The sequence below is a fragment of the Phoca vitulina genome, unplaced genomic scaffold, assembly GCF_004348235.1.
Source record: "Phoca vitulina isolate PV1807 unplaced genomic scaffold, GSC_HSeal_1.0 scaffold3, whole genome shotgun sequence".
NCBI lineage: Eukaryota > Metazoa > Chordata > Mammalia > Carnivora > Phocidae > Phoca > Phoca vitulina.
The window spans coordinates 78,336,432-78,348,956 of NW_022589706.1; the positions used below are offsets into that span (position 1 = coordinate 78,336,432).

A 12,525-nucleotide genomic window follows, 5' to 3' on the forward strand; every position below is an offset into this window, starting at 1 on the left:
TGTTTTGTGAATCTCATTGCTGAAATTAAGGTGAAGCATCTTTACACTAACATGTGCTCAGCATTCTGAGGAGTATATTATGTTGACCAGGCTTAAAGTGAACAAGAAAATAATTTAAATCATATCAGGCAATAGTCCTCAATGAAATATAGTAAGTTTTCTCTTCTCTTCCCCTTAACCTTTGGGGGGGGGGAAACTGTATATATCAGTCAAGATTTACAGACAAATGCAGCCAAGAGTATTAACTTCAGATAAGCTTGTCTTCTATTAATATAACATACATCCTAAGAGGGTATTAGAGTAGGTGGTTCTGAGATGAGCCTGCAAACAAAATATACCATATACACCCCATGGCATTCCTCAGTGAAGGGTATCAGGACCATATTCTGTTTTATCCTGCAGGCCCTCCTACTCCCAAAATAGTCCAACAGTTTTTTTCTTCTCATCACAGAAAGCCCCAGTGCCATAGAAACCAGTTCTCAGGAAACTGTTTGATCGAATACATTTAATTAGCTAGTTTCGGCCAAAGTACAAATAATCATTAATAGCTTAATACACTACCTTTCCCAAGAGATCATTTTTATTGAAAAACAATGCTTAGGAACACATTTTTTAACAACAGAAAAATGAATCCCAGTGATAACATTCCAAATAAATGGGCATAGAGGCAGAAGATAGTTAAGGCAAGGGGACTTTCCCAGCACCTCCGAGATCACTCCTTCTCAGAAGCCACCTGTCTTGAAGGGCAGCTCTGACCGTGGGCGGTGGCTGGACCTGAGCCAGGTTCTGCAGTGCCAAGAAAGGGCAGTTGTTTTGCCAAACAAATGGGAAAAAATGCTGATTGTACAGTTTTGCGACTGATCATCGTTCATGATCAGAATGACAACATTGCTTCTCAATCCGTGCTGATGCCATCACTGTCAAAGTCCCTCTTATCCTGAAACGGGTAAACTGTGCCGAGGTGTAGACCTACACAATCACTCTCTTAGCATTGCCAGTAAGTTCTGTTGAAATAAGTCAGTTGCGCCTCATTCTCTTAGATCATAATAAAGTTTACAATTTAGAGTGATCCAACCGAAATACCTTCTTGGAAATTATTTGACTAGTTGTTTTATTAAAGGCTTGGTTGTTTTTATTTTGTTTGTGTATTTATATTTAATACTGTTTTAGCAAGGATTTAAGGTGGCCTCTGACTACTTTGAGACGATCTGACTTGTCCAATATATGGGAAAAATGGGATATTGAATACGGTTACTGTTTATGCAAGACAAAACAAAATTTAACCTGTAAATACAAGAACAAACACTAAGGCTGTTTTCCATGAGCCAAAAGTTCAGTGACTGACTGAATACCGTTTGACGATCAGTCAGTCCTTTTCCTTTGTTATGTTTCCAGCTTTAGTGAGATATAATTGGCTATAATGCTGGGTAAATTTAAGGGGTACTACAGTGCTGATTTCACACACTTACGTATGATTACCACCATAGTGTTAGCTAACATCTCCATCATGTCACCAAATGACCATTTCTGTATTGGGGTGACAACATTTAATAGCTACTCTCTTAGCAACTTCCCAGTATATAACGCGGTATTGTTTACTGCAATCTCCGTGCTGTACATTGTATCACCAGAACTTATTTCTCTTCTAACTGGAAGTTTGTACCCTTTGACCAACTTCTCCTCTTTCCCTCCACTCCCCGGTCCCTGGTAACCACCACTCTACTCACTGAGTTCAGCTTTTTTAGATTCCACATATAAATGTTATCATACCATGTTTGTCTTTCTCTCTCTGACTTTTGTCACCTAGGATAATGCCCTCAAGGTCCATTCATGTTGTCGCAAATTGCAGGATTTCCTTCTTCCTTAATCCATTCATCCATCGACAGGCACCTAGGTTCTTTCCATATCTTGGCTATTGTGGATAATCCTGCAGTGAACATGAGGGTGCAGATATCTCTTCAAAATCCTATTTTCATTTTCTTCAGATATATACTCAGGAGTGGGATTACTGGATCATATGGTAGTTCTATTTTTAATTTTTTAGGAAACCTACATCCTGTTTTCCACAGTGGCTGCACCAATTTACATTCCCACCAACAGTGCACAAGGATTCCCTTTTCTCCACATCCTGCTGACACTTGTTATCTCTTTTTTGGTGATAACCATTTTAACAGGTGTGAGGTGATAATATCTCAATGTAGCTTTGATTTGCATTTCCCTATTGACTAGTGATATTGTGCACCTTTTCATATACCTGTTGGCCATTCGTATGTCTTTTTTTTGAAAAATGTCTATTTACTTCCTCTGCCCATTTCTTTTCTCTGACCATTTTTTAACTAGATTATTTGGATTTTGTTACTGCATTGTTTGAATTCTTAATATATTTTGGATATTAACCCCTTACCAGATAGATTATTTGCAAATGCCTTCTCCCATTCTGTAGGTTGCCTTTTCATTTTCTGATCATTTCTTTTGCTGTGCGGAAGCTTTTTAGGTTGATGTAGTCCTACTTGTTTATTTTTGCTTTTGTTGCTTGTGCTTTGGGGTGTCATATCCAAAAAACTATTACAAAGGCCAATGTCAAAGAGCTTTTTTCCCTTATGTTTTCTTAGCCCTTAACATAAGGGCCTGGACAACACCCTGAATAACAGAAAAAGGAATGTTCTCCCCACTTCCCCAACGTATATACACACTCATTCCTATACACTCTTCGATATTACTCTTGTAGTTTGCAAAAATATTCATTTATACCTTGAGGATAAATCTATCGGGGGTAACTGTGATGTTATATTATTAGTGACAGAGGTATTATCCTAAGAAAATAAGAGGGAAAATGGCACAAACATAAAGTTGGTAATAGAAGAGTTTCTAGAATAATGAAGACCCATGTAGAACCCCTGGCTTTGAAGGTGAGGTGGTTGAGAAGGTAGAAACCTTGCCTTTCACCCTCTTCACTGCTGCTCATAACCAGTAAGTGCCTATAGAAGAACGTTTACTCCCAGAAAAGGATGCTTACACTAATGAAAACAGCCCTCTTTTTAGAAAACATGGTTTCTGGGTTCCAAGGGAAACCCTTAGGAAAAAGTGTTATTCTTAGATTCTCTTCTCAAAGGACATTTTTTAGTGTTAGCCTGTTTTACATTTTGGTTAAAATGATAATAGATGTGCAATGTAGAATGTTTTGTAGAAAGCAAAGAAAGATCACAAATGAACTAAGAAGGGGAATCCAGTTATGTATCATTTGCTTCCAAGTCCCTGGTTCTTAGAAGGAATTCATAGGAAAGATTGTGCCCACAGAAGCTGGAGATGGGCTCAGGCAGCAGCAAATCAGCACTGTGTCACACTTTTGCTTTTGGACACCAGATGGCCAAGATAGCCCCCTCAGGTGTTAGATTGGGAAAACAGCAACCACAAGAATTGGGCTTTGGGTCGCCATGCTGACTCTATCACTTACAACTGTGTGTTTTGGGAAAATTATGTAACCTCTCTGAATCTCAGTTTCTATATATGTAAAATGAGATGATGACATACATACTTCAGGGGTTTGCAAGAATTAAATAAGATAACACATTTAAAATATCAGGGACGGTTGATTAGGACACTGTAAGTACCAAATTAGTGCTACCTAGTCATGGTGGTCCTGGTGACAGTACTTGATGTTTTCATCTTGATTCATGACAAATTTGTAAATATTCACTTGTATTTTCTGGTCATTTCCTCATTAAGGAAAAACTACGCCAACTACGAGATTGCATTATTGGGAAAAGGCCAGAAGAAGAAAATGTGTCTGGTAAGTAAGATTTGTCTGTTATTCCTTTATCACTCTGATAAAGAAGAAAATGCAAGGACTATGGAGTCTGACAGGTTTGAATTCAAATCTGTGCTCCATCACTTCCCAGCTGCGTGAATGGACAGCATGTAATCCCTGGTACTCAGGTTCTTTGTCTACAAAACAGGGGTAATTATAGATCTATCCAGAAGTGGTTGTGTGCAAGTTACTATCTAAAACAGTTTTCACCTTCTTTGACCCATAATGAACCTTCAGTAAATGCTAGTTTCTTTCATTTGATTTCTATGAAATTTGCAAATAAGGTAATTTGGCTCTAGTTTTTTTTTTATATGTATGAGCCATTATACAGAGTACTGAATTATTAAGGAGCCATACTTTTTTAATAAGGTTGAATATTCTTAATATAGTCAGTTCTCACAATTGTCCACATGTGGATCATTTTAAATTGTAAATCTCAGGTTGCTTTCCCTGGTAGCTAGCATGCTTCTTGGCAATGCAGATTCCCCTTGCTAATAATTAACAGTTGCTCTCAGGGAGGAAAAAAAAACACTCATTTTCATATTAATACAAACCAAACATTATTAAGATGGTAAATCTTCTCCAAAGATAAACAGCACATTCCAAAATTGAAAATAAATTATGTTGTCGCAATTGGACCACTCTTTCCCCAAGTCCTTACCCCTGCACAGATAATTAAAAACTGACAACCACTAGCAAACCTTGAAATTTCCATCTCTTCCATTTTTAATAAGATTGCATAGATTTTAGCTAGTGCTTCATGTTGAAATTGACCCTGAAAAAGTTTATTTTCATATTATTAAATTGGTATCTGCTTTTCCATAGAAAATTCTTTAAGCTCTCTTTCTAAAAACAGAAATATACTTTCTAAAATAATTGAGTTCATAAATGCAAGCTGATTTACAGATAACTGAGTTCTACAGATCTCCATTCTAATGTGGAAAAAGATTAAAATTTTAACAATGTATCAAATTACAAAATATATAAATATCCTCACTAAGGAACATTAGGTAGTAACAGCTAATATTTGACTATCTGCTATATACTTAAATGTTATCTTTTTAATTTCTTACAATAATCCTTTGAGGTAGACATTAGTCCCAATTTATAAATAAAGAAACAGATCGTAAGAAACTAAGAAGCCCAAAGACACACAGATTAGAAACTACAGCTTATTTCTTTTTTAATCCAAAGTCAATGCTTTTAATCATTGGTGTCTTAATTAGGAATCGGCTAGTTCCCCTTCTAACCAAAAGTACCAGACAAACCCTCCCACTGTACAGAACACTAACACTGGGCAAAAATATGAGGCAGTTGATTTCAGGGAGTAGGCAAGTAGCAGCCTAAGACCATAATTCCAGTGACAAAATATACAAGATGACTCTAATGATTGCCCAGGAGACTGATTTTCTGACTATAGTCTGTGCAAAGCAGGGCAATCCTGTGACAAGAGGAGGCAAAGATCAGAGTTCAGGGCAGCCACAGCTTCTAGAATGTGTGTGGTGGATCACTGAAGAAGAGGTAGCTGTATAGAGAGGTAGCCTCAGAGGCCACAAGTCTGTGGCCAAGAGATGAGCTGTACATGTGCAGGGCAAGACCACTCAGGCATTCAAGATAACAGCTTCTAGGACACTGAAAGCAAAAGGAGACACTAGAGTTTGAGCAGAGCCAGGGAAAGGCCATACTGGGGATGTTTGAGTTCTTGCCCTGCCAGAGTGGGAAGATCTCCTTAACACATTGTTAAAACTGGCATCCTGCTGTGACACTTAAGAGATGTAATGATTAAAGACCATGACGCCTCCTCTAGAGGACCTCCTCTAGACCTACCTTAACAAAGCCTAAAACCAAGCCCCTACAAGGTTCACGTGGAAGGCGGAGTTTGTAGGCTCAGTCCCACTGAGGGCTTTAGAAAACACATGGGCGGCTATAGATCAACACTGGAAAAAGCACAAAACCAGGCCTATACAAGTTCATGCCAGTCATCAAACTGCCTGCTAAAATGAGAACCTACACTTATTACTTATTAGAGGAATATTACAGAATCCAGAATACACAACTGATTGTCTATAATGTCCAGTATTCAATTTTTTTTTTAAAAAAAGGAAGACATTCAAAGATATGGGAAAATGTAATCCATAGAAAAGAAAAAGCCATCAATAAAAATTACATCTAAAATGGTCCCATTGTTCAAACTGAATGGGAAGAAATCAGAGAGGGAGACAAACCATGAGAGATTCTGGACTCCGGGAAACAAACTGAAAGATACAGAGGGGAGAGGTGGGGGGATGGGGTAACTGGGTGATGGGCGTTAAGGAGGGCGCGTGTGGTGATGAGCACTGGGTGTTATACACAACTAATGAATCGTTGAACACTACATCAAGAACTGGTGATATACTATATCCTGGCTAACTGACCAAATTAAGAAAAATGGTCTCATTGTTGATCTTAACAGACAAAGACTTTAAAGCAACTCTTATAACCACAGTTAAATTAATAAAAAATATGGTTTTAAGGAGCGAATAAATAGGTAATCTATTGATATTGATAGAACATGACATGGGAAAAAATTAGAATACATGTCTGCTTAAGGTATACATGGAAGGTTTACCAAAATAGAACATATGCTGGGATATTTAAAAAGTTTCAATAAATTTCAAAAGATTGAAATCTTCAGAGTATGTTCTCAGAAAGATTTCAGCCTTTTGAAATCTTATGTTCTCTTACCATGACAGAAAGAAATTAGAATTTAAGAAATTAGAAATGTCTCAAAATCGTTAGGAATTAAGTACATTTCAAAACAACTGAAGGGTCAAATAAGAAATCACAAGAAAATATTTCAACCTGAATGATAATGAAAATACAACATATAAAAATGTGTGGAATGCAACTAAAATAGTACTTGAAGGTAAATTTATGGCTATAAATATTATAGTAAATAATATAGTAGAAAAGAGGAAAAACTTAAGATCAGTGATCTAGGTTTCCACTTTAGAAACTGGAAAATGAAAAGCAAACTCAATCCAAAAAGAGATAAGAGGAAAAACTAGAAAGATCAGATTAAAAATCAGTAAAAAATGAAAGAGATGAACAATAGAAAAATGTACAAAACCAAAAATAAGTTATTTGAAAACATAACTAAAATTGATAAAACCATGACAAAAATGAACTGGAAAAAAAGAAAACAAGAGTTACCATATCAGGAAAGTAAAGTGAGGCTATCACAACAGATCCTACTGGTATTAAAAAGATACTAAGGAAATATAATTAGCTTTTTGCCAATACATTTAACAACTTAGATAAAAAAGAACAAGTTAATTAAAAAACAAAACTTACAAAACTAAAAAAAAAAAAGTTACACTCCTCTGAACATAATATTTTACATATTCAACAAAGATGAGGCTGGGAAGGAGGCAATAAGAGCAGAAGAAAATGAGGTATCAGTACACACCAAATATAATGACTAGAATTTTTAGATATTGTCAAAATGAAGTGATTCGGCTATGGAACAACTTGATATGCATTGCATGCATTGCTAATGGAAGTGTAAAGGGGTGTGGTGACTTTGGAACAGTTAAATATGCACCTACTTTATGGCCTAGACCAGCCACTCCTAGGGATTTTTCAAAAAAAAAGGGGGGGGGGGGGACATTATGTGTATCCAAAGACTTGCTCACAAAATTCATAGCAGTTTCATTTACAATGGCCAAACCAGAAACAATCCAAATGTCCAATAGAAGAAGAGATAATTATACTGAAGTATATTCATACAGTGGAATACTACTCAACAATAGAAAGAAATGCCTACTATTACACACAACAACATGAATGAATCTCACAGATATTATGCTAAATGAAAGATACCAAACATGAAGGAGTACATGGTTTAAGATTCCATTTATCTGGAATTCTAGATAAAACTATAGAATAGAAATCAGATCAGGGTCACTAGAGGTAATAGGGTGAGGATTGATGTCAGGGGGCACAAGGGAATTTTCTGTGGAGAGAAATGTTCTCTATCCTAATTGGGTGATGGACACATGGCTGTGTATATTTGTCAAGAGTTATAAACCTGGGGCACCTGGGTGGCTTAGTCAGTTAAGCGTCTGCCTTTGGCTCAGGTCATGATCCCAGGGTCCTGGGATCGAGCCCGGCATCAGGCTCTCAGCTCAGCAAAGAGCCTGCTTCTCCCTCTGCCTGCCGCTCCCCCTGCTTGTGCTCTCTCTCTCTCTCTGACAAATAAATAAATAAAATCTTAAAAAAAAAAAAAGTCATAAACCTATATACTTTAAAATGTTTGAGTTGTACTATACATAGTGAATAATGCTAATTCAAAAAAAGAATGGCGTAGCTCAGGCTAAAAGAATATCAAAGCAGAGTAGTAAGCTTTTATTAAGTGTCTAACATATCTAAAATCATAATATCTTGGGACAAGCATCAGAAGGAAAAAAGACAAAAGTAGTAAAAGACATGGTTTCACACTTTGTGGCCAGAAATCAGTATTTTTTTAATCAGACTGTGAAATTTCATAGTCACATCAAAGATAAGAAGTAGTCAAACAATTAAAAAAAGAAAGTTTAAGATAAATATTGAGCAAAACTCAATAGAATGCACTCTTTCTGTCTTCTAGATAAACTCACCATTGTGCACCATCCAAATGGTAAGTTTTTGGTATTCACTAAGAATATCAGACTACAAAAAAGTACATGGTAAACTAGTTTCCATATTAATGTAAACCTAATATGATTAGGCAGGTCAGTGCAAAAACTCATGTAGATTTTCTCTGTATATGCAAAACCACTTGACATCCAAAATAACTTGGAGGTGATTCTAGAATAGCAATGTAGAGGCATTGTTACACAGTAAGAAAACATGTGCTTTGAACTCTGATGGGCCCGGCCCTTCGCAACTTACCGGTTACCACCTTTGGCAAACCACTTAAACTCTTTAGGCCTCAGTTTCCTCATATGTAAAATGGAGACCAGACTTCTACCTTGGGGAACTGCTATAAAGACTGATGATGATGTGTTAATGGGAGCTGACACTTAATAAGTGGGAGTTACTGAGACAGGAAATGAAATTGGAATAACATTTCAGAGGGTGATCCACTTTAGTGTGGTGGGGAGGAATGTATGCAGAAAGTTGGCAGAGTCAAGAGGGGCCAGAGGCCAGCTGGGGAGCTCTGACTAACCTAGGAGCAACTGTCTACAGCCTGAACCAAGGCAGTGACTGTGGGAACAGAGAAGAGCAATAGAAGCGAGCCACGGGGCTGGGATGGAAAATGGAAAGTCGGTGGTAAAGGCAAGAGGAGCAGTGGCCAATGGGGAGTAGTAGGAACAAGTTTTCATTAAAAAGAGTACTTTGCAGTTGGCTGATCACGGTAAATGGGGGAAAACGAAGAAGAAGGCGGCGGCATAATCTAGTCGGGGGTTGTTATTCAAAGTTGCTGGATTGTGTTTGAACAGAAGCAACTCCTCAGCATCCTATAGTCAACTATATGGGGAGGAGAAATTAACAGCTTACTTGCCAAGGGTGCCCTTTCAATATGCCCCTTTGTATCTCTTCAATAATTTTGCCCTTTACCTACATCCTACTCAGAGCATATATTGTTTTTTAGAAGTGTTGAATAAATGAATCACTAAATATGTGAAAGACGAAATAGTAACAGAGTTTATATTTCTAGGTAATGAAAGTGCCCGCAATGAAAATATGTTACATAACATACCCTTCCGCAATAAGGTAGGTTGTATTTATGTTAATTTTTATAAAATGCAAAAAAAAAAAAAAAGGAACTTTGTTGAGAAAGAATGTAGAGCCTTCTATCCTATGCTTTGAAACATTTTAACAAATATGAACAGAATAGGTTACATAAGCTTTTGTGTACAAATTACTGCATGAGCAGTAATTTAAGGAAATTAACTATTTAGAAAAAAAACAAAGAAGGAATTCAAAGGAAAAAGGCACCAAGGCCAAAGTATGGCTGAATTTACCATGTACAGACCAAATAAATCTTAGAGGAGTGATGGATACATGTTTTTTTTTTTAGCAATAGTAATATGATGAGTCTATCTGAACCACAATGTATATAGTCCTTAAAGTCTAGCTGAGGAAAAAACGTAACCCCAAAATATTGTTCATGTAAATAGCATCACTTCACATGTAGAGTTAACTGAAAATGAATTGCTAACAAGAAGCTAAAAATAACATGAAGCAAAGAGAACAGCCTTGAGAACCAAGACTAGTTCAAGGCAACATTGCTAATGTCCTGATCACAAATTCTTCTTCAAAAACAAGCATGTTATTCCAACTATCTACATATGTGATGTAGGAAATTTTCACTATGGCTCAGGATCATGAGGCAGCTGGATTTCTTGCTAAAATCCAGAATTAGAGCCCTTGGTAAGTTCTCATAATAAACCAATTTTTAATAACCCTTTAAGCTCTCCTGTGTTCTGAGTAAATCATAAGGATTCCTAAAAGTCATTTACCCTTAAGAACTGATTGACAGATTTACATTTCTGGACCACCCTGTGGCTACCAGTGAGCTATAGACCAAAGAGTCTAAAGTATAAGGACCCGTTAAACTCACTGGACAGTAGTAGAATCGTGGGGTACCATCAAGGCCTCTGAGTTTATGAAAATATACTTGTCAAACAAAGATCCTTCTACAAGATCTATAAATGTCTTTACGAGAAACACAGGTAACTGTTCTTTTGATTTTAACTAGCCACAAAAAAAGATGTTTTCGAACAATCATGGCATATTTTTTGAGAACAATATTTGGGGTAAGAGAAAAAGAATATAAATTCCCAGTACTTAGGTTGTTCTCCCTCAAAATGGAAATAAAATGTGAACTCAAGGACTTTGCTCTCGGTGAGCTTTACAATGCTTCTTTCCTTTTAAGATGGAGGAATGTCTTGCCAGTTCCCTCTAAGAAGCTATTTTCCTATGAAAGGCAACTATGACTTTATCATGTTTCTTTGTTCCGCCTTAAAATGGAGAAATGCTAGCTCTGTATCTCTTTCTTTTTTTTTCTTAGCTTCCTACTCGACTCCAAGTTGAAAAGGAATTTGGTTTCTGATGCAGGAAAGATTACTAAAGAAGGTAAAATATCAGCTGTATTTTTTAGAAAGCTTAAAGCAGGCTTATTAGAGACTTGAAGGAATCATTTGTCTAGCAAACAGAATACTTTAAATATTTCATTGTCTTCTCCTGAAATGACAAACGTGTATTTTTCAAGCTAAAGGTGATTGTTCCTTAGAAAGATTTATATATAGGGGTGGTTTTTTGCTAGCTAATCAATTTCGATTGATCCATTATTCACTAATACATTTCCTGTGATCTCACTTTCAGGTTATTATAATGAAACCCAAAAATCTGCAGACACTGTGCTTTCTGAATGAAGCAAGCTTGCATTTGGATTGCCTGCTGTCTTCAGGGAAAATACCATGCTATGAAAGCAGAAGCAAACCTCTGGATTTCACAGTTTGTTATTGCCACAATTTATTGGCATTAACCTGCTTCAGATAGGTATATCAAGATTCAAATTGAATGCCATAGAGCAATTGCATTCTTTGACAATTCTTGCATTTCACAATGCATTTTGCCACTGAAGCAGCTATTTCCCATTTTGACAATTAAAGGAAAACAAGAGCAGAGAAGTGAAATGCTCTGTAACAAAGTTATTGCGCCTGTTTGCAGCACTTACCTTAACAGTTTACTCCTCTGTCCTTAGAATGAACATGAAAATACAAATTTGTTTCATACATACTTGCCTTTTAAGTGGCTGGTCCATTTCCTAAATTTCTGACATTCAAAGCTCTAATTATTATCATCACATCATGTTTTCAAAAACCTTCCCTTAGTTAGTGACTATTTGCATATAACCTTGAGAATATTATTTTTTTAACTTTCTATATCTCAAATTAACATACATTTCCACAACCTACATTCTTTATTAAAAGGTTTACAATTTCAGCAACCTATGTCTTAGAAACAACTTACTAGCTTAGAATAGAACAGAGTTTTATCATTCTATGATTTTCCATGTATGGTTCCTGCAAATAAAATGAATGTTTAAAACTATGTTTGACTTTCCAAAATAAATGTATAATAATTAACCACTAAATTCTTCTGCTCACCAGTTTATAAAAGGAAGGCTCCTGAAAAAAATTTTTAGCTCATTTAATTTCACTGCGTAAGCCCCACAAAGTAAACACACAGATGATTCTTTCCCTCGCTTCTAAACAGTGATAGGAATATCTATTTAAAGTGATTCTGCAAAACACTGATCACAGGTTTCTCATGACTGTTAACATTCTCAAATAACCTCAAGTTTTAAAAAATAATACAGATGTTTGATTCATCCCGAACAGATGATGCTTTGATTATGACACTTGGAAATCTAGTCTATAGTTTCACATCCAAGCTTTCAAGAAATGGCAGGCCCTTCTGCACACCGTGGTTAATTATTACCCAAACATGATTACAAATCCCCCATTTATGTGGATTGTCTCACCCAAAGAGTTCAGAAAAGCAGTAGAAAAACTGACTGTTTTTGTATAATTTTCTGCATCTCTAAATTCAAATATGTGTCTCGTCTCTAAAGTAAAAACCTCTATATTGGTCTGTGATTGATACTTACGGTTTCATCATTGGCTTTATTCTTATTGAAAGTGTGAAATCCAGTGACAGGTAAAATGTCAACTTTTCTAATTATA

General features: G+C 36.3%; 1 protein-coding gene across 1 annotated transcript in view; it reads left to right on the forward strand.

Annotated features, from left to right (window-relative positions):
* The window catches only part of BANK1 (B cell scaffold protein with ankyrin repeats 1), a 307,032-nt gene extending 296,128 nt beyond the window's left edge, over positions 1–10,904 (forward strand). The window contains 4 exon segments of the mRNA XM_032398831.1: positions 3,727–3,790; positions 8,436–8,465; positions 9,489–9,544; positions 10,845–10,904. Of these exon segments, the coding sequence (XP_032254722.1) occupies positions 3,727–3,790; positions 8,436–8,465; positions 9,489–9,544; positions 10,845–10,904 (210 nt within the window).
* Positions 10,905–12,525: the final 1,621 nt, after the last annotated feature.